General features: G+C 48.0%; 1 protein-coding gene across 1 annotated transcript in view; it reads right to left on the bottom strand.

Annotated features, from left to right (window-relative positions):
• ACOT11 (acyl-CoA thioesterase 11) overlaps positions 1–20,612 on the bottom strand; it is a 50,682-nt gene extending 30,070 nt beyond the window's left edge. Inside the window, exons 1-3 of the mRNA XM_007945966.2 lie at positions 20,535–20,612; positions 3,715–3,922; positions 2,475–2,544 (exon numbers count right to left, since the gene is read on the bottom strand). Coding sequence (XP_007944157.1) covers positions 2,475–2,544; positions 3,715–3,922; positions 20,535–20,612 — 356 coding nt within the window. The remainder of the gene's footprint in view (positions 1–2,474; positions 2,545–3,714; positions 3,923–20,534) is intronic.
• Between the last annotated feature and the right edge of the window lie 7,045 nt (positions 20,613–27,657).

Genomic DNA, 27,657 nt, shown 5'->3' with positions numbered 1-27,657 from the left:
GGCTTTCCCCTGTGTCTGCACTTGCTCTCCCCAAACTCACTTTTACCCTACTGGGTCCTACAGCAGGCCCATACATTATGTACACCCCCCCACCCCACTCTACCCTGAACTCCTCCAAACGCCAGAACCTGTGCTGGCAGCACTGACCTGGAACTGTCCAGACACAGCTCTGCTGACCATCAGAGAACTGCTACTTACAATGCTGACAGTACTGGGGACAGTTAAAACACCTCCTCCGGGCAACCTCCCGTGTTTACCCTCTAGGCCACTGCATCTACCCCCCAGACATATAGGAGATACAGAGCAAGGGCTCTAAGGTCAGCTACCTGCCTGGTGATAAATCCTGAATCCTCCACCAATTAGCTGCATGACTTTAAATTAATTACTTCACTTCTCTGTGCCTCAGATTCCTCATCTGTAAAACGAAGATATCAATAGCCATGACCTCATAGGGTTGTTCTGAGTACTGAATAAGTTAATGTATTTAAAACATCATTACAAATAAAGTATCAATATTGGTTCATTGTGACAGATATACCATACTAATAATGTCAGCTGTTGGTAACAGGGGAAATGAGTGAAGAATATATGGAAACTCTCTGTATTATCTTAACCACCTTTCTGTAAATCTAAAACTATACCAAAATTAAAAGTTTATTTAGAAAGAAAGTATTACAAAGCACATGTTAGAGATCATTATTAGCATGGAACTCAGCACTCTGAGTGGACATTCTGTTCATACATCTGTCACCCCTGCAGATGGGGAGCTCCTGGGGAACAGACTGCATTCCAGTTAACTTGGTGCACCCAAAACTCAACATGGGCCTGGTCCAGAAGAGGTGCTCAACTAATACTAAGTAGTAGTGTAACGAATGACCGACTGAATAAATGAATATGGAGGCTGGCCAAACTTTGTCCTTAACTGTGACCTACTGGGTACCCAAGCTGTCCTGAATAAGTCTTTGGCACTTGATGTCTGTTGTGGTTAAGTGTGTGTGTCAACTTGGTTGGGCCTGGTTGAGTGGCTGGGCAGCTGATGGTAGTTACTCCCCATGATGAGACTGGCAATAGACTCCATGGTGGGACCTACCATAAGCAGCTGAGTAAGCTGCTTTAGGGATATGGTCTGTTTCCCATATATAAGAAACAGCTTTGGGAATGGTCTCTAGCCTATGCCACACTTGAACAGTGCACGAAGCCGTGTCGTGGTTCAGCAGCCTGCCGTGCTCTGCCGACCTTGGGACTTTCAGTGAACTTGAATTAATGGCCTGCTGTGCAGTTTGGTAACATCAGGACTGTGCCATTTTATTTGTCGACCTTGGGTTTGTCAGCCTCAGCAGCCAGCAGCTGCCTGAGTGAAGAGATGCCTCTAGCTTCAGTGGGCCATGAGCAAGAGGCAGAGCTGAAGCCCAAGGTAGAGGGGCTTTCACACAGCCCCTAGAACCTGGCACTTTGAACTTGGACGTAAAGCCTCCAAACTGTAGGAGAATAAACTCCTGTTTGTTAAGGCCATCCCATTTGTGGTATATATTCTTGTCAGAGTGGCACTAGGTAACCAGAGCAATCTCCTGGGTACTGATGGTGAATTTAGGAGCAGGCCTGTAGACAAAGCATTGCAGGCTGCCTTTGCAGCCTGTCTGGGGTGAGAGTTTGTCATGCTCCTTGGGTCTGAGAAGCAGGATGGGGACTGGTAGGAACAGAAAGACAATAGGAAGACAAAACTCAGCACAGCATACAAAGAACTTTCTAGCCAGTAGAGACATTTAAAAAAAAAAAAAAAAAAAGTTTACTTTGGAAGGCAGTGAGCTCCTCATCCCTATGATAATGTAAGCAAAGGTTCAATGGCCCAAAGACACTCAGCTTCTTCACTCCATGGACCGGCAAGCCCACTGTTCCATCTCATGCCAGTGGAGTGGAGTGTTATCTATCGGCAGAGCTGAAAGAGCTTTGTAACACTTGCTCAAGCAGAGCAGGGGCCAGGCCAAGAGGCCAAGGGCCAAAGAGACATGTGCCTGATGTCAGAGCCAAGGGGAAGTTGTCCTGATGGAAAAATTGTATCCTGAGCATTCCTGAACCTAAATGTAACCTGTTACTTCCTTAATAAACCCCATACTCATGAGTATTGTCTGTGAGTTCTATGTGGCCATTGCAACGAATTATTGAACCTAGGAGAGAAGTAGAAAGTGCCGTGGGATGGACAGTTGGTGTCAGAATTGGTAAAAAGGTTGGAGGATGGTGGTATGTCTGACTTCTGCCTCATAGTAATCAACCTTGGGCTGCTGATGGTGATGCTGTCTGCCTCTCATGAAGTTAGAGGAGGTCAGAGGAAGACACTGCCCCCATGGCCTTTTAGCAATAGGCCCTAGGTCAGTCCAGTAAGGTTCTGGGCAGCACACAGGCTGACCAGGCAGGGAGATTGGGGAGAGGACACTGGGCTCATTGTGGGGAGACCAGAGGACCATAAGACCACTTACCTAATGGTGTGCTCAAAATAGATGTCGTCCATCGAGGCCGTGACACAGGGGCAGCCAGCATGCTTCTCCGCTGGCACCAAGGGAAGAAAGCTATACATTAGTGGTCTACCTGGAGGCTATGCTCCCACCTTGAGATGCTTCTCCAACCGCCTGAGCTCAGGTGATCCCTCCTCACCCACCTCAGTTACCACACCCTAACCCCATTTTATGTATCTAGGTTTTGCTTGTCTGTTATCTCTCTATTCCACTAGACTGTAAGTCACACAAAAGCAAGGACTGTTGCCTGTCTTGGTCACTGTTGTACCCTAGTCCCTGGAACAGTGTGCACAGTAGACAATAAATAGCTGTTGAATGAATGAATGATCATGCCATGTGCCATGTTGTTCCCTACTTCCCACCTGGGCATGCACCCATACTTCTGCCCAATCAACTTCATGCACCTTAGTTCCCTTGACCAAGCCATTCTCCCCTTACAGGGTCCACTCAGGTGCCTCAGTTCCTCGGGGGACCCTCCTTTGCCCCCAGGCCAGGTCATAGACTCTAGTCTGTTCTCACACAGCCCTACTGCTGCTCCCTTTCTCAGCCCTCATCAAACAGTGCTGAAGAGCAGTCAAGTCACTTGTCCATGGCCCTGCCAGAATGTGACTTCCCTGTGGGCTGGAGAATGCTGGGGCAACAGAAGGAATCAATGAGCTCAATGAGCTCAACTTAGGCAGCACAATAAAACAGACACAGCATAGTCTCTGCTCAGGACACTTTCAAGGCACATTTAAGGCTACACTGTGTTGGAGTAGGAGCCTAAGAGCTGTGGGATGTGGAGGAGAGAGGGGTTGGTTTGAGCTGAGTATTAAGAAATTGGGGGGGTGGTTACATTTCAGTCAGGTGGTCAAGCTTAAGCAAAGGCAAGGACAAGGAGCAATATGACATTCAGGGACAAAAACCACCACCTTGAAAACAAAGGCCTCTACTCTATGCCTCAGGAGCCCTGGTGGTGCAATGATTAAACACTTGGATGCCAACTGAAAGGCCAGTGGTTCAAACCCACCCAGCAGCTCCACAGGAGAAAAGACCTGGTGATCTGCTCCCATGAAGATGATACCTAGGAAACCCTGTGGGGCCGTTCTACTCTGTCCTATAGAGTCACTATGAGTCAAAGCTGACTCAGTGCCCACACCACCACCATCACTCTGGGTCCGGGAGCCAGAGGGTGGGTGATCTGCTAGGACGAGTGTGGCCTCACCAGACAGGCAGGCTGTGGTGTCGATCCACTTGAGCAGCTGCCCGATACTCAGCTCGCCACGCTGGTTGGTGTGGCAGGGCAGCACCAGCTGGCTCATCTGTACCTCCGTGGGGTTCCGGTACCCCTCATCTGCCATGGTGCTGTCAGTGTCCTCCGCATGTGAGGCTGACTTCCGGGACAAGCGGCTCGAGAACACAGAGGCGAAGCTCTGGGGAGCAGGCAGAGACAGAGAGGTCAGCTAGTTGCAGGGCCTCCAAGGTGTGGCCATTCCTGAGAATTTAGGGCCTGGGAAAGGGAGAGGAGAGAGCACCCAGGGCCACTCTCCCACCAGACCCCAGGGGCCTCCTCTGGGTACCACTCATGTCCAAGTTCCTTTGGGCCAACAGCTCCACATTAACACAACCTTAGACCTGAGGGGGGGAGGGATGGAGAGAAGAACCGTGCAGAGAATTCTGTCCTCCTTGCTTCAGATTATGGGCTAATTTTTAAAATTTCTGCCTCAGATTTGTCTTTACTCTTAAAAGATGTCCCCTTTCCATGCAGGGAGGCCTGTTGTTGATGTTGTAGCTTCAGTCAAGTCAATTCTGACTCACAGCAACCCCACACATTTCACAGTAGAACTGCACTCCATGAAGTTTTTAATGACTGTAATCTTAAGGCAGTAGATCACTGGGTGGGTTTGAACTGGCAACCTTGTGGTTAGTAGTCGAGTGCAAACCATTTGTGCTACCCAAGACAGCCTAGGGAGCCCTATAGCAATCAAGCCTGAGGAGCTGTTGCCAATAAAGTGCTTCTAGAAGCAGCTCTTATTTCATCCCCAAAAGGGCCCTTTTCTCAGAGCCCCTCAATTACTTGGATGGCATCAGGAGCAGAGCCTTTTGGGTGCTAATCTGACTTTAGCACTTGGTTTCACTGATCCATGGAGTTCTGGGCAGTCACTGCCCAGATGGCCAATCTAGGCCAGGGCCACACAGCTGCCCACTGGAGAACCAGCATAAAATCCTCAAAACAAGATTCAGAGATGGGGTTTCTGCTCAGGAGCAGCCTGTCCTTCTCCCCAGCAGAAGAGGTGAGGAGGGTCTGTTGGTCCCTTGGGGCCTGGGATGTTCAGGGAAAAACCATCTTGCCATCACGTCTCTCTAACCTGGTCTCCCTAATCAGGCTGTAAGAGTTGGGCACATGCCACAGCCAGCCACCCAGAAGGAGTGAATAGTTGGACCTGTGGGCTCAGGACCATGGTTGCAAGGGACATCAAGCTCAATTGGCATAACATACTACACAAAAACATTGTTCTACATCCTACTTTGGTGAGTAGTAACTGGGGTCTTCAAAGCTTGCAAGTGGCCATCTAGATGCAACAATAGGCATTTCCACATCCAGAGCAAAAAAGAATGAAGAAAAACAAAGACATATGGAAACAATTAGTCCAAGGGACTAACAGACCATGTGAACCACAGCCTACATGGCCATGAGAGCAGAAGAACTAGATAGTGCCCAGCTACCACTGTCAACCACTCAGAGGAGGATTGGTGCAGGAGATCCTGGATAGAGTGGGAGACAATGTAGAACTAAACACAAAATCATAAAAAAAAAAAAAAAAAGACCAGTTTTGCTGGTCTGATAGAGTCTGATGAGAGACCTCTGAGACTATGGACTCTAGCTACTCTTCAGGTCAGGAATTGAAGTCACTCCTGTGGCTTCCAGCCAAACAACAGACAGGCATATCGGGTGAATATTTACATCAGGTAGATACACTACTTGGAGCTATCAATCATGGGAGAACAGAAAGGCAGTGTTTGCACAGGGAGATAGTTATGGGGAGAGGTGAGAGTGCATGGGAGAGAGAAGGACACAGGGAAGAGGCAACTACAGGGAGGAATTGGGAAGAGAGCTGTTACATTGTGGGGAACTGAAGTCAATGTCATGAGACAAAATGTGTTTGAACTGCCATATGGAAAATTAATTTGCTCTGTAAACTTTCACCCAAATCACAATAAACATTAAAAAAAAAAGAGAGAGAGTTGGGCACTCATGCATTTGTGAGAAAAATAGTAAGAGGGAGAGGCACATGGGTTCCACCACTCATGGCCAACGCCAACTGTGTGATGATGATAACAGTCACATGTACACAGCACTTCACTTCTCATGAACCAAAAAGCCTTGCAAGCACTTTCTATGTACTATTTGTTTTTATCTGCACCACAAATCTATAATGTAGTTTCATTATTGTGCTCTTTTTACAGATGGGGAAACTGAGGCCCAAGTAAGTGGCAAAGCCCAGCTGTGAACCCAGAGGTCTGGGTGCAGTCTGAACTCCTCCCCATTACACTGCACTGCTTGGCAAGGCCACCAGAGGCCAGAATGAGAAGAAGTCCAGGGCCCTAGGCCTGGATTCAGCAGCAAAGAGTACTGTGACCCTATGGGGACCCAGCCACAGCGGCAGGATGGAACAGTGATGGCTCTTGTGATGGGGGTATGTATTCTTGGGCAATTCCCTCCACAGGCTCCCTCAGCTACTTCAATAAATTCAAAGCACTCTGAGGGACTTAATTTAAGATCGTTGACCTTTAGTGGTAGAACCAGAATTTGAACCAGGCCTGTCTGACTCAGAACTACTTGTGGGCTCCCACAGTTACAGCTCATATCAGGAGTCCCTAGGTACAGGCACACTGCTGGGCACTGAGGGGAGAGGAGCTCTCAGCCTGGACAGGGCCTGTGGGTACCAGGCTGCCGGGCTTCTAGGTTCGTGCAAGCTCACAGACTGTGGTTCAAGCAGCAGGTCCCATTGCCATGGTAACCACTGCCAAGGCATTTCTGGCCTGTTTGTGCACTGGGGGCCTACATGGATGTGGATGTGGATGGCTGGCTGTCTGGGTATGGGAGCAGGTAGAGGGAGGAGGCAGGCAGACTCCTTCCCAGACCCCTCCCCAGCCAGGGGCTCTGGATAAAGCCTTCCAGAAAGAAGACCTGGGGAGAGCTGCGGAAATGGGGGAGGCAAGATGCAGAGAGCAAGTGGGTAGACAGGAAAGAACAGAGTGTGTGGGGTTTCTGGGCCTGGTGTACCCTGTAAGCAGTTACGGATGTGCACACAGAGAACCCCCCACCCCACATGCTGCCCCCTGCTTTACCAGCTTATTTACATCTACCTCCTTGGTGGATCCTCACGAGGAAGGTGGAAGGCAAGGACTGTTGACCCCCTTTTACAGATGGGGAAACAGGGTGGAAGAGCCCTGGGCCAGCAGTAAGGACACCTGAGTTCTAGTCCTCTATTTTTCACCTGGTCAATCCCCACCCCATGAGCCTCTTATTGCCTGTGCTGTAAAACCAAAGTCCCTTCTCAGTCCACTCTCTATGCCTGGAGGCAAGATCCTGCCTTATTCATTAATTCATTCATTTGCTTATTCATTCACCAAGCACCTCCTCTGTACTGGGCCCTGGGTCAAGCACTGAGAATACAAAGATAAACTGGACCCAATCCCTGCCTTTGAAAAGCTCCTACCCTAGTAGCTAGGCACACAATAGGACCTCCAGTGGAGGGAGGACCAGAGACAGGCTTGAGTTCATATGCTAGCCCTGTTCTCCAGGCCCTATGTGAACCTGAGCAAGTATGCTCCATTCCTGACCCTCACCTGTCACTCATGAGGGCAAGGGCTTGGAATGGGCATCTCCAAGGTTCCCCAGTCTAGTGCCACCTACAGTGCTCTAGTGAAAAACCCAGTGAAAAAGCTGTAGTGTCCTGTTACACTGTTAGAGAGGAAATACTGTGCTCCCCCAAGCAGGTTAGGACCCACTATCATTGTACCTCCACTTCCCTCAAAGAGAGGGGTGCAGAGCCCCAAGCCAGAAAGCAGGCAGAGGGAACAGAATTGCATCAGGTGGCCCAGGCACAATTTATCAGGCTCCAACTCTTTCCTCGGTCTCCAAGGCGGCCTGCTCACATCGGGCCGGGCCAGGCCAGGCCAGGCCAGCCTAGGCCCTGTTCTACTCCCAAGGTAGGCAGGCAACCAGCCAGCCTGGGAGGCAGGGGTGTGTGCAACCCAGGCAGGGTTTGGCCAATAGGGCTCCAGAATCCGGCCACTCCTCCCAAGCTCAGTCAGGGGTAGGCAGAGGCCCTGGACAAAGTAAGGGCCTGGAACAGCTAGGCAGGCTGAGCCAAGACAGCTGACTGGGAGAGCAGTGCCACTGCAAGGGTGGGGAGGGCATCCGGGGGTCAGAGAAGACATCACTCTGAGCCTGGGCCTGAGACATGCTCAATCAGCAGGCATGCCAGGGACTGGCTCCAGGCCATGGTAGACCCAGCCAGATTTGATAATCCTAGACTAGGCCCCAGCTGACCACACTGTGAGCCCTGTGTCCATTTTCCCAGGCCAGAGTCACATCATAGATCTGCTGTGTCAGAGCAGGAGAGATCACCTCATCCAGTCCTTTCACAGCTGAGAAACCGAGGCACGTGGAGACAAAGGGCTGGTCCAGGATCACACAATTAGGGCAGCCAAGACTAGCCTACCTGGAGCAGGGCTCCTTCCACAGTCAGCCAATGAGGTGATTCGATCACAGGCTCACACTACAGTGTTAACCTTGATTTCCTCCCTCCCCCAAGCATCTAATTCCCAGTGATTTAACCCCCTTAAGCTCACTTAATTCCCTGCACCACCTACTGGCCTCCCATCTCTCCACCTCCTGCCAGCCTCTACACAGCACTACAGGGATCATTCAAAAAAGCAAATCCACCAATTTAACAAACACAACTTGCTATGTCTTGCCTTTGTAGACTAGGTCTAGTCTTCATAACTACTACTCACCACAGGACAGCTCTGTCTCTTAGGACCACACAGACCTTTGTAAAGAGCAATTCTGCTCAAGTCCTCCCCTGCTTAAGACTCCTTGTTCTGGTGACCTAGTGCCGCTCTGATAAGAATATACCACAAATGGGTTGGCCGTAACAAACAGGAGTTTATTCTCTTACAATTTGGAGGCTTAAGTCCGAGTTCAAAGTGCTAGGCTCTAGCGGCTGGGTGAAAGCCCCTCAGCCTTGGGCTTTAGCTCTGCCTCCTGCTCCTGGCCCACTGGAGCTAGAGGCTTTTCTTCACTCGGACAGTTGCTGGCTGCTGAGGCTGACAAACCCAAGGTTGACAAGTAAAAAGGCACAGTCCCAATGTTACCAAACCACATGGCAGGCCATTCATTCAAGTCCACTGAAAGTTCCAAGATTGACAGAGCTGCTGAACAACAACATGGCTACATGAAGGGTTCAAGCGTGCCATAAGCTGGAGCCCATTCCCAAAGCTGTTTCTTATATATGGGAAGCAGACCACATACCCAAGCTACTCAGCTGCTCCAATAGATTCCACCATGGAGTTTATTACCAATCTCACCATGGGGAATAACTAACTACATTCAACTGCTCAACCACTCACCCAGGCCCAGCCAAGTTGACACACAAATGTAACCACCACACTCCTCAATGGCTCCCCAGTGCTCCTAGGGTCATGTCCCAGCCTTTAGCCTGGACATTACCCCTACCAGCCAGTTCTCCAGCTCCCTATCACATCCTCAGAGCACCACTATCATACCCCTCTGTGCCTTTACATGCACACATTACTTCTGCCTGGAATTCCTTTACCTGCCTGCCAGGTGAGCCCTTCCTGCCTCCCTCTTCAGTGCTGCATCCCTGCCTCTTCCCCAGGAAGAATTAGGCTTCCCAGGGCCCCCCACAGCCTCACCGATCTCCATCACAGCACTGACCAAGCTGTGTAGTCACTGTCTGTATTCACAGCTGCCTCCCCATCAGAGGGGTGCTCCCACAGACAGGGACCCAAGACCTGGCATAGAGTGGATGCTGAAGAAATGCCTGTGGAAGAGAAAAGAAAGGAAAAGGCTAATGACAGGGGAGGCCTTGGAGCTGAGACTTGAAGGATGAGGAAGGTCTGAGGTGCAGAGAGGCATAAGAGAAAGGAGAAGGAGGAATGGTGGTGGTTCAGGCGATAGGAATACCAGGGCAAAGTGAAGCAGGTGGGAAAGTGTGTGGGTAGGGGATAGGTTTTTAGAGAGAGACAGAGTGGGAAGGACCAGGAGTGGGGAGTTGGAAACCAGGCCAAGGAGTCCTCAAGCCACAAAATGTGGAAACTAGACAGAGATCATAGTACTTTCAGGCACCATCTAGAACAGCAGCCCAGGTACAGAGACCCACCTGCCCTGGGTATTAGGGGGAGGAACAGGCTTGAGTGGTCTCTTAAGTTACCAACCATGACATAAGTCTTTGCACACATGTTCAGCCTGGCCTGGATTCAGTCTGGTTCCACAACTAACTTAAATGACCTCTGACAAGTTATCAACCTCTATAGGCTTCAGTTTCCTCATCTGTAAAAATGGGATTAAAATACCCACTTCTAAGGATCATTGTGGGGATTAAATTAAATGAATCAAGTATTTCAAGCTCCTATGTCAGCGGTTTGAACCTACCAGCCATTCTGCAGAAGAAAGATGAGGCGGTCTGCTTCTGTAAAGATTTACAGCCTTGGAAACCCAATGGGGGTTGCTATGAGTGGAAATCAACTTGGTGGCAGTGAATTTGTTTTTTTGAGTTTTTAGCGTAGGGCCTCACATACAGCTAACATTTAGTGTTTATTGTTAGCAGTATAAAGCTGAGTCTGGGTTTCCTACACAAATAGAGCTGGGAGAGACCCAGATATTGTTGAAATAGGCCTATTTGCATAGTACTTTCTCACTCATGAGCTCACCAGAACCTCCCAGCAACCCAGAGAGGGGATTGAGACCGTTATCCTGTTTGAGATGTTCTACAAGAGGTTAGGTAATCACATGAGTTCAAAAACCCAGTGATGGTGGAGCAGGGACTCAAACCCAGGTACAGGACTGCAAAGCCCAAGTTCCTCCCACTCTCCCTCCCCCACTCCTCCTGAGGGGATGGAGGACCGGAAAGGAGGCCCCAGAAGTGGGTAAGCAGGAGCGGCCTTTGGCCCACCCTTGCAGCCAACTAGCCAGTTCTCTGAAAGGCCTCATTGTCTGAGCCAGGTCACGTGGAGCAATACAAGGGAGCTGCCTTCACCGGCTGTGCTGCCTCCACAAAGGTGTCCCAGCCCCTTCTCCAGCCTCTCAGAGAGAGGAGAAGGATTGGGGGTGGCCTCCCTGTCGGTCTCCTTACCAGCAAGGCAGGAGCATTTGTTAACATTCCTAAACCATTCCTAAACTTCCCTTTAGACCTATTTCCTACCTTCTTCCCAAAAAAGGCTCTGGTACCCTGAACATGCATACACACACTCACAAACACACACTCACAAACACACACACACATACACACAGTGCATATGTACCAGAGCCAAAATGCAAACAAAGAGAGATGAGGAACCAAATAAGGAGGAGAAGATTATGTTAGGAATCCAGTTGCAAAAAGATGTAGCCAAGAGAACTGCATATGGCTTGAGATTCCCAGTAGACAGAGCAAAAAAGGGTAGCTCTTAAGGAAAAGGGGAGAGCCAGTTCCATGAAGACAGTGTGAAGGTTATGAGGAAGGATGGCAGCAGGATGTTCCACAGGCTTCTAACTGTCACATGACATCAGCTTGTATCTTCATTCTAGGAGATAGACAGTGGACCCCAGTGCTCTATCATTAAGCCTGACTCTACTTTAAGGAGGCAGCTCTTGCCCAGTCGTATTGTGAGCACCTTCTAACCTGAGGGGCTCCTCTTCCAGCACTATATCAGACAGTGTTCCACTGCTATTCATAAGGTTTTCATTGACCAATTCTTTCGGAAGTAAATTGTCAGGTCCTCCTTCCTAAGCTGTCTTAGTCTGGAAGCTCCACTGAAACCTGTCCACCATGGGTGAACTTGTTGGCATTTTGAAATACCATGGCATAGCTTTCAGTGTCACAGCAGCATGCAAGTCACCAGAGTATAACAAACTGACAGATAACTGGTGGAACAAGGAATATCACTGATGACATCAGATGAATCTTGGCTGAAAGCAGAGAATACCAGAAACATGTTTACTTGTGCCTTATGGACTCTGCAAAGGCTAACAAATTATGGATAACATTGTGAAGAATGGGAATTCCAGAACATTAATTGTGCTCATGAGGAATCTGTACATAGACCAAGATGGAGTCATTGGAACAGAGCAAGGGGATATTGCATGGTTTAAAATCAGGAAGGTAGTATGTCAGGGTTGTCTCCTTTCACCACACTTATTCAATCTGTATGCTGAGCAAATAATCTGAGAAGCTGGACTATATGAAGAGGAACATGGCATCAGGATTGGAGGAAGACTCACTCATAACCTATGTTATGCAGACAACCCAACCTTCCTTGCTGAAAGTGAAGATGACTTGAAACGCTTACTGATAAAGATTAAAGACTACAGTCTGCAGTATGGATTACACCTCAACATGAAGAAAACAAAAGTCCTTACAACTGTACTGATAAGCAGCATCACAATAAATGAAAAGAAGATTGGAGTTGTCAAAGGTTTCATATTACTTGGATCTACAATGAACACCAATGGAAGCAGCAGTCAAGAAATCAGACATCATATTACACTGGGAAAATCTGCTGCAAAAGACCCTTTAAAGTGCTGAAGAGCAAAGATGTCTCTTTGAAGACTAAGGTGTACCTAACCTAACCCATGGGGTTTTCAATCACCTCATATGCACGTGAAAGCTGAACCATGAATAAAGAAGACCAAAGAAGAGTTGATGCTTTTGAGTCATGGTGTTGCCAAAGAATACTGAAAGTACCATGGACTGCCAGAAAAACAAAAAAATCTGTCCTGGAAGAAGTACAGCCAGAATGCTGCTTGGAAGCAAGAATGGCCAGACTTCGTCTGACCTACTTTGCTCATGTTGTCGGAAGGGACCATTCCCTGGAGAAGGATATCATGTTCAGTAAAGTGGAGGGTCAGCAAAAAGGGGAAGGCCCTCGACAAGATGGATTGACACAGTGGCTGCAACGATGGGTTCAGGTATAGTAAGTGTTATGAGGCTGGCGCAGGACCAGGCAGTGTTTCACTCTGTTGTACACAGGGTCACTATGAGTCGGAGCTGACTTGATGGCACCTAACAACAGCAACACAACGTATGCACCAGAAGGAGCTCTGGTGGTATAGTGGTTAAAGCATTCAACTGCCAAAGAAAAGGTCAGTGGTTCAAGTCCACCAGTTGTTCCATGGGAGAAAGATGTGGCAGTCTGCTTTCATAGAGATTTACAGCCTTGGAAACCCTATGGGGCAGTTCTACTCTGTCCTATAGGGTCAATGAGTCAAAATCAACTCAGTGGCAGTGGGTATATGCTCTGGAAGGAGCCCTTGTGGTACAGTGGTTAACTGTTAACCAAAAGGTCAGCAGTTTGAACCCATCAGCCACTCTGTAGGAGAAAGATGTGGTGGTCTGCTTCCATAAAGATTTACAGCCTTGCAGAAGATATGAACAGACACTTCACCAAAGAAGATATCCAGGCAGCCAACAAGCACATGAAGAAATGTTCGTGATCATTAGCCAATAAAGAGATGAAAAACAAAACAACCATGAGATACCATCTCACCCCAACGTTAGTAGCAAAGTTCAGCAAGACAAAAAATAACAAATGCTGGTGAGGATGTGGAGAGATTGGGACTCTCATACACTGCTGGTGGGACTGTAAAATGATAAAAACCACTGTGAAAATCAGTATGGTGATTCGCTGAAAAACTAGAAACAGAAATACCATTTGATCCAACAATTCCATTACTAGGTATATATCCTAAAGAAGTGAGAGGCAGGACATGACTAGATTATGCACACCCAGGTTCACTGCAGCACTATTCATAATAGCAAAGAGATGGAACCCAACTTAAGTGCCCATCAACCGAGGAATGGATAAACAAACTGTGGTATGTACACACAATGGAATACTATGCAACCCTAAAGAATAATGTAGAATCTGAAAAACACTGCATAACGTAGATGAACTTGGAGGACACTATGCTGAGTGAAATACATTAATCACAGAAGGGCAAATATTGTATTAGCCCACTGTTGTAAAAAGTCAAGGTAAGATTTATACATAGAAGGAAACTTTCTTTGTTGGTTACCAGGGATGGGAGGGGAGGGAAAGCTAAAATCCTAGATAGGTTTTAGGGAAAATATTATATATATATACAATAATACACACATATACACACACATGTATATATACCAAAGACTATTAGTGGTTACCAGGGGTAGGAGGAGGGGGAAAGGGGAAGCTTTTGTTTGTGTGACACGGAGTTTATGGTAATAGTGGTGGAATATTTGGAAAAGGATAGCAATAATGTTGCCACAAAATGAAAAACATCATCAATGTCCCTGAGCTGTAAATGGGGAAGATGTTATGTTGAAAAATTTGTTGTGTATGTTTTCACCACAATAAAAGTTAAAAAAAGGTCAATTTAGGAACAAAAGTTTCTTCTTATTTAGAACAGGCCTGCACAGGTGAGGGCCACTGAAGCTTAGCTTCACAGTAATTCTGCCTGACTGTCCTACATTAAAAACAAAAAAGTAATCCTAAAAAAAAAAAAAGAGTTACAGCCTTGGAAACCCTGCGAGGCAGTTCCACTTTGTCATATAGTGTCACTATGAATTGGAATGGAGTCAATGGCTGTGGATTGGGGTTTTTGGGTTTTTTTGCTTTTTTTTTTTTTATATATATGCACTGGGGTCACCATGAGTTGGAACTGACATCAACTGGTTTGGTTTTTTGGGTCTTATATGCCACTCATTCATTTGCCATTTATTGAACACCTACCATGTATCAGGTTTTATGCTAGGAACTTTCAGATGTATTTTCTCATTGATTCTTGAATCTACATTGCCAGGAAAGCATTGTTATTCTACCCATTTTTCTGGTGAGAAAACCAAGGATGAGAGAGTATACAATACTTTTAAGCATCTGGAAAGTGGTAGAGTTTAAAAGTTATTCCTGGACCCACCATCCAAAGCCCATGTTTGCCAAAAATGACCAGTATTACTGGTCGGATAGAGTCTGGTGGAACCCTCAAGACTATGGCCCCAGAATACCCTGGGCCTAGGAACGGACTCATTCCCAGGGACTGGTGCTCAGCCTAACATGCACATGCATGCAGAACACCCGTCCGCCCCAGGGTAGTGCATCCACCTACTCTAGAGAGATACAGCCCTTACAGCTTCAGCCATGGGGCACCACAGGGCGGCGGTCACATGGAGGGAAAGCTGGACAGACAGGAGTGTATAGTTGAGAGGGGCACAGAGGGGATGGGATGGTGGCAGGGATAGGAAGGGAAGAGACTGTGTTATGGTTGGGGATGGTAACGGGGTATGAAATCAAATGTGCATGAACTGTTAAATGCAAAACAAATTTCACTCTGTAAATTTGCACCCAAAGCACAATTTAAAAAAAGAAAAAAGCCACCCTCCATCCAAAGTCCATGTTGCATCTTTATAGTACTTCCATTCTATCCTTGGATGGGGGGAAGGTGGAAGAAACTCTTTCCATCTGAGAACCAGAGAGAAAGCAAACTACCCCAAGTCATACAGCCAGTCAGTAACCAAGATGGGAACAGAACCCAAGACCCTGAATCCCAGTTCAGTGCTCACAACCCAGTGCAGGCTGACCAAAGGCTGCTGGAAAATGGCAAGCTTTTCCTTTCTTCTGAGGGCCAGTGCTTCTGCTTTCCCAATATGAGAACAAACAGAAGGGTGTGCAACCCACTAATCTTGCCTGGCCCCCAAGCCTTGTGGGAAAGAGAGATGAGGTAAGAGACATAACTGACATAATTGAAACTATGCCAAGGACAAGTCTGTCTCCCCCACCTCCCCACCTCCTCTTCTGGAGTAGTTTTCATGGGTTATTTTCAGTTTAGCTGCCTTCCTATAAAGATGACTATAAATGGAACTTTTATCAGCTTGTCATCCCCAAGAGACTTTGGGCCAGTGGTTTTACCTTTCTATGCCTCAGGTTCCTCATCTGTCAAGTGGGGATAATAAAAGAACTGGTGTTATAATGAGAATTGCAAAAGATGGTGAAAGCAGTGTTTAATGGTTCGGGCACCTGGTAAGTGCTTAACACAAGACTGTTATTGTTGTGAGCCATCAAGTCCATTCAGATTCACAGAGACCCTACAGGACACAGTAGAATGCCCCATACTGTTTCCTAGGCTGTAATCTTCATGGGAACAGACCAGCAGGTCTTTTCTGCCCTGGAGCACCTGGTGGGTTGGAACCACCAACTTTTCTGTAAGCAGTGGAGCACCTAACCACTGTGCCACCAGGACTCCTTAACAAAAGGTGTTGCTGTTGTTGTGTGTAGTCAAGTTCATTGTAAATCATAGTGACTCTATAGGACAGGGCAGGACTGCCTGCCCCACAGGGTTTCCAAAGCTGTAAAACTTTATGGAAGCAGACTGCCCCATCTTTCTCCCACAGAGGACTGGAGGGCTCAAACCACCAACCTTTCAGTTAGGAGCTGAGCACTTAACTACTACACCACCAGGGCTCTTTTAACAAATGGTCTGTATGGCCTCAGTCTCCTCCTCTGTCAAATGGAGCATTTAAACTAGATAATCTCCAAGACTCTTTGCAACCAGGAGAGGATTTGGCTTATGGAGGTACTCCTTAACAAGGCCCACATGGTCCCATAGGGCCCTCCTCCCGTGCATACCTCCAGTCTTGCTCACACTGTCCCTTGCTCTCCCCACCCAGCCACACTGCCTTTCTTTCAGCTCTGTACTCATCACGCTGCCTCCCACCACCGGGCCTTTGCCCATGATACTCCCTCTTCCTGGAACACTCTTTCCTCACCTCTGTCATGCCTGCTCACCCCTCAGCTCCATTATTTCTTCTCCCAGCCTCAGTGCCCCTGACACCCTCTACTATGCCTCTGCAGTACTTGACATTGGGATAACGTTCATTTAATTATGGGAGCATTTGATTGACACCAGACTGTAAGTCCATGAGGGCAGGAGCCCTCTCTACTCCTGACATTCATGGGGCTTAGCACAAGGCCTGGCTCATTGTGGACCAAAACATGAGTTTGCTCAGCGGGTCCCTGAGTCCCACTAGCATCACTCCATATGGCTGGGAGGATGTGGACCCTAAAGTCAAGTAAGATTCCCCACTGGAAGCCCCGCTTCCATCTCTGCTCCTTCACCCCATTCTAGTAAGGACAGCCTAAACATCACCTGCCTCCCTCCACCCCGAAGGGTAAAAATAACCTCGTATGAAATCGGACACCACCCTCCTGAAGAGTAATCTTGAGAACCACCTCACTGACTGAGAAGCCAGACAGAAGCAGAAAGGGTGGAGAGGGCAATTCCTAAATACTTTCCCATCGTTCCTATCTCATCTGACCTACATGTAAGTTCGGGAGGTATTATCACTGGTGAGGTACACAAGGGCCTCTGAGCCCAGAGAACTCCCAACTCCTAATCCTACACTATAGCATTCTTCAGTTCCTTGAGGATAAGAAGTGCTTTGCAGTTACGACTGTTTTGTTGTATGGATGGGGAAACTGAGGCACGGAGGCTCTCTGTACAAGGTCATACGTAAAAGGGCTTACAGTTTGTCAGAACTTACTGAAACCTATTTCCTTTTGTGAAGATCAGGCAGATTTCCCACCCAAGAGTAGTGTGAGGCTCAAAGGTTTCCAGACTGAAGGCTAACTATGAAGTGTTGTGCTTGTGTGAGGGAGCATTGTATCAAGGAGGCTGAGTGACTGGGTGAATCCAACTTCACTCTCCACCTTGGCCAAGTCACACCCTGCTCGCATGGAGTGATGCTCACTCACAGAGCTATGCACCCTTACAGGGAACTGACTGGCCGACCCCTGCTCACACCCCTCCCAGGCCAAGGGAGCTTGGCACTTTCTGAGGGATAGGGAATAGGAGAGTCCTGTGTGAACAGTCGAAGGGTGGCATCTGGACCCCAGCTGGACACAGGCTGGGCTCTGAGACCTGTCTGTAGATCTGGGGAGGGCAAAGATGAAGTGAGTTACGAAAAGAGGGAAAGAAAAGAAGGAAAACAACTTTAGGCTCTGGTGACTAACTGCAGGCAGAGGCAGGGGGACCCAGGAAAAAAGAGTTGCTGTTGAGTCCATTCCGACTCATGGTGTGTGAAGGTACAGCTGTGCTCCACAGGGTTTTCAATGGCTGATTTTTCTGAGGTAAACCATCAGGCCTTTCTTCCAAGGCACCTTGGGGTGGACTCAAACCTCTAACCTTTTGGTTAACTGCCAAGTGTGTTCACCATTTATGTCACCCTGTCAGGAAGAAAGGCTTCTTCACAGGGAGCAGAGCCATGGTCAGCACCCTCCTCAGCCACGGACCAGGCAGGGCACCTCAATTTTGGGAACTGTTAAAATAATGAAGATGGAGGCAAGGTCTTACCTTTATTCATTGCTTTGTAAAGGAATCAAGCCTAAAGCTTAACCTCCTCATCTTTGACTATGTGTAGGTGCACACTCAATCACTCAATTTTATCTGAAAGTCGACCCTTAACCACAACACACAGCAAACTAAGTCACTCGGAAAATGTTAGGTAGGGTGCAGGGACCAAGTTCAAACCTTAGTTCTGATACCAGTTCACTATGTGATCTTGGTCAAATCACCTCTGCTGTCTGGGCTTCATTCTCCTCATCTGGTAAGAAGGTTGATAATCCTCATCCTGTCAGCCCCTCTGGGATGTTGTGAAAATAAAATAAAAGAGCTATAAAGGTCCTTTGTCATCTGTAAGGGGCTGTGTGTCCTTGTCAGGGTTGATTTTCCAGCCCTGGGAAGCTTTTCCTTCCAGGAATGAGTCAGCCCATCCCATGTAAGACAGTTCAGCTTGTACCTGTCCCTCCTATTACAGAGCTAGTGATGGACTTCAAACGTCAGCAGCAAGTTCAAGCGTCCAGATTCTACTTAGAGAGCATAAAGCAGTTGCGCTGGGCAGGGACTATCTTTTTCCTAAACCACCAATGGACTCTGGCAGCCTCTGCTCCTCAATTTTGGGAAATGGAAACATGAGCAGGGAGACAGCCTGAGACAGTGGGATCTGGAGTCCACAGACAGTACTTGAATCCCAAATCTATCCTCACTAGCTGAGGAGCCTCGGGCAATTGCTTTCCCTCCCTTGCTTCTATCACTCATTCAGCAACAATTGAGCACCCATCACAGGCCAGTTTCCTTATCTGTAAAATGAGAATAATAAGTACTTTGCAGAACTGTCTTGAGGCACAAAGGAGAGAACATATTTGAAAGTGCTTTGTAAAATGCAGTGGTTTCCTCCCTTCTTTCTATTCAAGCCTTTGTTGAGAGGTTGAGCCAAGGCCTGCCCCTGAATAACCTAATGACCCAGCCTGAGTGGGCCCCACCTTCCCCCAAGCCTGCAGTCTAGATGGGAGACATGAGAACCAGCACTGAGAGATGCTGTCACACCAGTGGGCATGCAGGAGCCTGTGGGAGTGTGTGGGGAGCCGGAGCGTGTGAGGAGCCTGACTGTGGGGGGCCGGAAGCCAAAACCTGAAGGATGAGGTAACTGGTTGTGTGGGGCCCCAGGGCTCAGATTAACCTCATCCAAAATCTTCTCTCCTACTCCTGTGTGCTGTTGGGTGGCTGTCCCTGCACTGTGCCGCAGAACTATCAACCTGTGGGATGTGAGCAAGGGTTAAGCTCTCTGTCCTCAGCTTCCTCATTTATAAAATTGAAAGAGGTAGATGTGCAGGTAACATTGAAGATAATCACACTCCTCTATTTAAGTATTTAATATGTGCCAGACACTGTGCTAAACATTTTACATGCATTATCACTTTTAATCTTCACATAGTCCTATTAATAATTAATAATATGATCATTAATCATATTATTAATAATCTCATTTTATAAAGGGGGATACAGAGACTTAAGAAGGTTAAATAACTTGTGCACACACAAAATCACACAGCCAGTAAAGGGCAGCATTGGGACTTGAACTCAGTTCTGTTTTAACTTAAGGGTTGCAGCTGCTTGGCCACTTTGCCATAAAGGACCAAGAGCAGGATAGGTACTGCTGGGTGTCAGGCATTTGTGCCAACCACATGCCCTTCTTTACTCACACATGCCAAGCCAGGACCCACACAGGAACCAACACTCCCAGGAAGCTTCCCTCTCCTAGTAAGAGTTCCTTCCAGTCCACCCTCATGTACTCTGTGGGAAACATAATGGTATCAGTCCCTCCTCCCAGCATAGTCTGAGTCAAGAGACTTTCCGGGACACTGTCGCACTGAATACTCAAGGCCCAGGGACTACGACCAGCCAGGAAACTGCAAGCTCTCTGTGAGCCAAAAACTGTACTTTGAAAACCCTCAGCTCTTGGGAGTGGGAGGAAACCTCATGGTCAGCTCTATGTGCCCTTCTCAGGCACAGGGATCCCAGCTACCAACCGCTTCCAGTGGCTGTCCAGCATCCGCTTGCTTGCTCCCCGAGACAGAGGGCTCACTGCTTTTCCATGTAGGCCCTTCAACTGAGGAGCAGGTCTTCCTGTCAGTTCTTCCATTCCCCTCAGCCACGTGACAGCTGCCTCCCTGTGGCTTCCTCCCTTGAGGTGGCTTGCCACATCTCCCTCACCCGCATTGCCAGCAGACCCCAGAAAGAGGCCAGGGGGGATTTGAACAAGGATCTGACCCCAAGTATGCTTGCTCCCCCAATGAAGTGGCCTCTTAGGGTCAGCCTAGAACCCCTGCTCATAGGTAATCACCCCCATGCAGAGGCTCCTGGCAAAAGGATGGGGCCATTCAGGGGCTATAAGAACTGGCCCAACTCCTCTCCCACCAGAGCTGTCTAAGCCCTCCCTGCCAAACAGCGGAGGCCGCTGTCTGGTGCTGCCGCTGGGTCACCATGGCAACAGGCTGCCAGAAGATGGGCCCAGGCTCTGCCATCCTGCAAGCGACCCCATTTACTTTGGAGCTGGGCACACCAGCTATGGGGCATCACAAGTCCCTCACAGGAGAGCAAGGGAGAGAAGAGAGAAGGAGAAGGAGGGAGACATTACAAACAGAGAGAAGTAAACAGAGCCAGAAAAAGAGAAGGAAAAGAGAGAGAGATAAAAAGGAAAAGTGGGAGGGAGGGAGAGAGGGAGGAGAAGCATAGAGGTAGGAAACGAAGCATGTAAAAGAGCTTGTGCGCATGTGCATGTACACACACACAGACACACACACAGAGACACATATACACCCAAGTGAGGCAGCCAGGAAAGGGGCCCCCTCTCCACCTCCCCCACTGCACACATTCCTCAGGCATGAGCTGCTCTCAGTCCTGCAAGAGTCTGGCTGCAGCTGGGACTTCCTGCCCCAGGAAGCTGGCAGCCGGGTGGGCCCCAGGGCAGCCCTTCCAGGCCCCAGCTGCTTCTCCAGCCCCCTGAAGGTCCCTCTCCTCACCCTGCTCAGCAGCCAGGGCCCCTTCTCCCTGCCTCAGCCCCAGCCCAGCCCCAGCTCCTCAGGCAGCACCTCCCAACTGAGCATCCCCTTCCCTCCCCCAAAGCCCCAGAAAGTTCCCAGCTGTCATCTACCTACTCAGGTCTGCAGTCCTCTTGCTCATCTCCTTCCCACCTCACCCAGTTTCCCCTAGTACAATACACTGACTTTAAAACTTTTTTTTTTTTTACCACAGTACTCAAGTTAACTATTCCTAAGCACAGTTCATTCATTCATTCCTTTACACAATGTGAGGAGCAGGTTAGGCCTCAGAACAAGGCCTAACAAGGGGACACCAACCCTTGTGGGCTGCTTCTAAGGCAGGAGACCTCCCAGCCCTGAGTCACTGATCAAAGAGTTAGGAGAGCCAGAGCCAAGGCTGACCTGGTCCCTGGAGGAGGCTGCTAAGCAGAGCTGATACACCAAGCATGCCTTTACTGGGCAGTTACTATGCACAGGGGCTTCCCCTGGGCCTCAAGATGGGCTAATCCTACCTATTCTAGTCCCAACTCATATTCCCTATTGTCTCAAAGGAATTGAATCCCTCAAGGATGTTTTGTTGAAAAAATGATGAGCAAGATGGGCAGTGAGAAGAAAAAGAAGGAAAAAGGAAGGCAGAGGGGGCTGGTAAGAAGGCAGGCACAAGGCCCAGAGGACCCAGACTCCAGTGGGATCCTGACCCTGTCTCTCTGTCTGGATAACCCTAAGCCATTTACCTAAGCCACTCTGGACCTCACGTTCCACACCTGTAACAGGGGCATCATAATATCATACCCAGTTGCTGTCAAGTCGATTCTGACTCATGGCAACCCCATATGTTTCAGACAGCACTGTGCCTCTTTTGGAGGTAGATCACCAGGATTTTCTTCCAAAGCACCTCAAGGTGAATGCAAATCTTCAACCTTTCAGTTAGCAGCCAAACTCATTAACCATTTGTACCACCCAGGGGCTCCCAAACAGTTGCCTTCTGAGTTGATTCTGACTCATGGTGATTATATGTGCTGAGAATAGAACTGTGCTCCACTGGGTTTTCAGTGGCTGATTTTTCAGAAGTAATCATTAGCCTTTCATCTGAGGGACCTCTGGATAGACTCAAACCTCCAACCCTTTGATTAGCAGCCAAACACGTTAACCGTTTGTATCACCCAGGGGTTCCAATAACATAGTGAGGAGTAAAGGCAATGATGCGTGTAAAGTGCTTAGAGCAGGACCTGACCTATAGAAAGTGACAGGATGGGTCAGCTCTTCACACTGTGAAAAAACTAAAGTGTTAGACAACACAGGAAATCGACCTACCCAGAAAGAGCCACATAACCTATCCAGATTCCTGGGTTATCAGATGTCCCCTTTGACTGGCCAGGTGGTCCTTACAGAGCCTAGGCAAAGCATGAAGACCAGGGCCCAAGCCACAGGTCAACAGGGAGGGCTACAGGGAAGCTCCCAGCAGCAGTAGGGAGGATTAGAGGAATCTATTTTAACCTAGATCTGTGACAATCTACTCACTTTCCTTCTGGCACTGGCATTTATTTGAACCTGCAATTTGTTTACTACGTTTACTACCAGGGTTTCATTTCAGCCAAGAATCGCCATATTGAACAGGCTGGAGTCTGGCACTCTCCTGAAGCCCTCCCATGATGTCCACACACAGTCTGGTTACCAACTGAGCAACTGTGGAGAAACTTCATTTTCCAGGCCCCAGAAAGGTCCAAGACCCGTCCTCTTGGAAAAGAATGGCAATCCCTAGAAACCAGCTCAGGTTCACTGAGAACAAAGCATTCCAGGCACAGGAGGAGAGGACATTGGGACAAGAAAGGGCACAGACCCAAGCTTTCTAAGTGCATGCTAAAACTATGTGAAATCAAGCCAGCGAGGTTCTCTGATGGAGCAGCACATTTTTCTGCTCCAGTCAACACTTGATCACATGGCTTGAATGAAGGCACACCTAGTCATAAATGGCCACCTGAGAGGTAGTAACTATAAACCAAAACCAAGAGATGTTATATCAGGCTGCATTGAAGTTTTTCTCTCTGTTTCAGATATATATATGCATGGTGGGATGGCTCCAGCTTAATGGTGATTTAGGTAAAAATGACCTCATGATTTCATTTGTCCACAAACTCAAGAGTGACAATCTCTATATTATCAAACCAGACACCCTGCGCCTTCTGAAGTCTTGTACGGAAGGTTTGTGCCATGTGAGGGTGAGGCGCATTTAGTGGCAGGGAGGAGACAGTTCATGACTAGGGCGTCTCAGGCATCAAGAGGCCCAGCCCTGGGAACCAGTGAACAGAAGGGAACAGGGAGTGGCATGGGATAGATGACCAGGTCCCAGAAGGGACTGCTGGGAACTGGGTCTTGTGTAGCCTGGACGTGGGGCCTCAGGATGCAAATCTAAGGGCTGGCTGGGTCAGAGGGTAGGTGGGACCCTACGAAGGACAAAACCAAGACCCAGAGAGGAGGGAAAGGTTAGAAAGAGGCTTATTCCAGCTGGGGGTTAATATCAATCTTTTTTATTTAAAAAAAAAAACTCCCATTCATTCCTTTAAGATGCTGGGGATGCAGCATTGAACATGACACATGGTCGGATGATAACAAATAAAGGAACAAAATAATTTTAGAGAGTGAGAAGTGCTTCAAAGAAGAAGAGATGTGACAAAGAGAGAGGGTGGTGAACAGGGAGGAGCTAGTTAAGGTTGAGTAATCAAGGAGGCTTCAGGGGCAAGATCTGCATGACAAGGAGCAGTTATGCAATGCTCTGGGTGAAGGGTTCCAGGCAGGAGGAACCAAAGGGGCAAATATCCCAAAGAGGGGGGCACACTTGACATGTCAGAGGAACAATGGTATAATCAGGGTGGCATCAAGGAGGGTAGCACACAGGGAGTACAGTAGGGAGCAGACAGGGCCACGTCATGTCAGGCCTTGTAGGTCCCAGTAGAGTTTGGATTTTACTCCATATCATGGGATGGGAAGCACTGGAGGTTCTCAAGGAAAGATTCACCCAAGGACACACGGCCAATAAATGGCAGAGGGAGACAGGACTTGGGTTTTGCTGACTCCAGAGCCAGGCAGAAGTGCTGCAGAGGTGTTGGAGGGGCAGTGTGTTAATTCTGAGACACAGCCTCGCATTTCAGAAACCACCCATTAGTTGCTGCCTGGCTCTCCTGCCTTCCAGTTGACATAGAGCAGGAGCTAGCCAGGGAAATGGTCTCTAAACAGTTGATCCCAGATCATTCCTTCTAGCTCCTGAGCTGGATGGGCTGCAGGGATCTCTGAGGTAAAGACACACGGGGTGACAGGCCCAAAAGGCCCCTCCCACCCTCATTTAGCCTGGCTGAGAACCAGTTTAAGCAGGGAGGCCCACCTTCTCTAGCTGTGCTGCCCTGAAGCTCTACTTTTATCTTCAAAGGCAGGGGAGGGTGGGGACCAGGTAAGCTTGGAGTCTCAAGAGTCTCAAAAGTCTCAAAAGTGTGGAGTTGCTGGGAGAGAACAATGGTCTCTTCCTCTTCCCTTACCCCAAAGTCATCTAACCCTTGGGTCCCTTCCTCTGCTGGGTCAGGCCCATTTCCATATACCCCCACTGCTTTTCAAAGCCTGGAGGTGCTCATTCAACCTCTAGAAGAAGTCTTCTTTATATGAATGTTAGGAGCTCTGGTAGCACAGTGCCTAAGGCACTTGACTGCTCACCAGAAGGCTGGTGGTTCAAACCCATCAGCCACTCCTCGGAAGGAAGGAGGTTGGGCAATCCTACTTCCATAGTGATACTGCCTCGGAAACCCAAGGAGGGGTCGCTATGAGTCAGGGCCTACTCAGCGGAAAACGACAACAGTATGGTGTTAACCTGCCTGGCACGAACAGGATCAAGAGACAGAGACCATTATTACTCCCATGTCCTCATGTTACAGATGAGGAAACTGAGGCTGAGAAAGGGGAAGCTGCTAGCCCGAAGGTATTTCAAGAAGCAGCCAGAGTCTTCTAACTTTAGACCTTCCCATAGTTCACTATGCCTCTGTTCTTAGAAAATAGGCCTTCCAACCAAAAAGAACCAGTTCAAAGCCCTGTAGGGAAGAGAGGTGCTGAGTCTATCTTTCCACACCCTCCCTAAGAAACCAAAAGGTAATTTAGACCCACCTGGTGGTGCAGTGATTAAGGTGCTTGGCTGCTAACCAAACGGTAGTTAGAATCCATCCAGGGAAGAAAGATGTGACAGTCTGCTTCTGTAAAGAGTTACAGCCTTGGGAACCCTATGGGGCAGTTCTACTCTGTCTCTTAGGATTGCTGTGAGTTGCAGTTGACTTGAAGGCGATGGGTTTGATTTTATGTTTTAGCTCAGCTCAGCCCTGGAACGGTGCTGGAAACGTGAGGCCACTTTAGGGAGACCCAAGAGCCACTCCCCTTCCCAGCTTCTGATCAAATTCCAGGCCTGGGGCCAGGGCCATGCCTAGGGCGGGGCAACAGCCAGGGGAGTGCTACTACACTCCCTGGGCAGATCACAGCCTGCTCCAGAATCCACAAAAAGGACAATGAGGAGAAGTGAGGAGACCCAAGATTCAGCACCCCCACTCCACCAAGCATTTTGAATGATGTCCTCTCTGGTGCTGTTAGCCACTCAGCTGACTCACTGGGCTTTAGAATCACCAGACACAGCAAATCATGTGCAAGCACTTTTAGACTGGAAGTGTGTACACATGAGAAAAAGAGGCCAGGCTTCATGTGTGCAGAGTTCCAATGCCTATCATTTTTTGAAAACCTACTATGTGTCAGGCCTTAATATACATTATATAATGGCTTTCTCCATGCCACCTTCCTTCTGTCAGTGTGTCATACTGTGGTTGCTTGTGTGTTTCTGTAATGCAGGAAGCTATGCTACTAGTATTTCAAATGTCAGCAGTCACCCATGGTGGACAGTTTCAATGGAGCTTCTAGACTAAGAAGACAGACTAGAAAGAAAGGCCTAGCAATCTACTTCCAGCCAAAAAAAAAAGAAACCTCACTGTTGTTGAGTCGATTCAACTCATAGCAACCCCTCCTTGGGTTTCTGAAGTGGTATCTTTATGGAAGTAGATTACCCAGTCTTCCTTCCGAGGAGTGGCTGGTGGGTCTGAACCACCAGCTTTCTGGTTAGCAGTCAAATACTTTAGGCTCTACACCACCAGAGCTCCCAAATTAAAATTTTGTAGAGCACAGGGGAACACTGTCCTCATGTCTTGTTATAGATACATCATCAGGAGAGATCAATCACTGGAGGAGGACATCATGTTTAGTCAAGTGGAGGGCCAGCAAGGGTGAGGGAGACCCTAGTTGAGATGGAATAGAACAACCACCATAATGGTGGACTCGAACATGCTGGGGACTGTGAGGGTGATGCAGGACCGTGCAATGTTTCATTATGCTGCACTTAAGGGCGCCATGGTGGCACAGTGGATAAGGCATTTGGCTACTAACCAGGTCAGCGGTTCAAACCCACCAGCTGCTCTGCAGAAGGAAGGCAAAACAATCTACTTCCATAAAGATTTATAGCCTTGGAAACCCAATGGGGGTCGCTATGAGTCGGAAGCGATTCAATGGCAGTGGGTTTTTTTGGTTTTTGGTTTTAAGGTTGTCATATAGAGCTCTGGACACCACTCATCTGTCAGTTTGTCATATTGTGGTGGTTTGCATGTTGCTGTGAGGCTGGAGGCGATGCCACCAGTATTTCAAATACCAACAGGGTCACCCATGGTGGGCAGGTTTCAGCAGAGCTTCCAGACTAAGACAGACAGGGAACAATGGGGCCATTCACGTCTTAAAAAATTGGCCAGTGAACAGCTTATGAATACCAGTGAAATACTGTCTAATACATTACTAAAACACTTTATGAACAGCCCTGAAACATTGTCTGATATAGTACCTGAAGATGAGCCCCTCAGGTTAGAAGGCACTCAAAATACAACTGGAGAAGAGCTGCCTACTCCAAGAAGAATCAACCTTAATGATGTGGATGGAGTAAAACTTTTGGGAGCTCCATTTGCTGATGGGGTATGACTGAAAATGGGAAGAAACAGCTGCAAACATCCATTAATAATCAGAACATGGAATGCACAAAGTATGAATCTAGGAAAGATGGAAATTGTCAAATACGAAATGGAATCCATAAAGATCAAAATCTGAGGTATTAGTGAACTGAAATGGATTGGTTTGGGCCATTTTGAATCAGACAATCATATGATGTATTATGCCAGGAATAACAAATTGAAGAGGTATGGTGTGGCATTCATCGTCACAAAGAATGTTTCAAGATCTATCTTGAAGCACAATGCTGTTAGTGATAGGATAATATCCATATGCTTACAGAGAAGACCAGTTAATACTACTATTATTCAAATTTATGCACCAACCACTAAAGCCAAAGATGAAGAAATTGAAGGTGTTCACCAAATTCTGCAGTCAGAAATTGACCAATCAAAATACATTTATAATTATTGGTGATTGGGGTGTCAAAGTTCAAAACAAAGAAGAATCAAAGGTAGTTGGA

This window comes from Orycteropus afer, unplaced genomic scaffold (genome assembly GCF_000298275.1).
Source record: "Orycteropus afer afer isolate SDZICR_OR568_19922 unplaced genomic scaffold, OryAfe1.0 scaffold00145, whole genome shotgun sequence".
Lineage (NCBI taxonomy): Eukaryota > Metazoa > Chordata > Mammalia > Tubulidentata > Orycteropodidae > Orycteropus > Orycteropus afer.
This window is presented reverse-complemented; position numbering and strand designations above follow the sequence as displayed.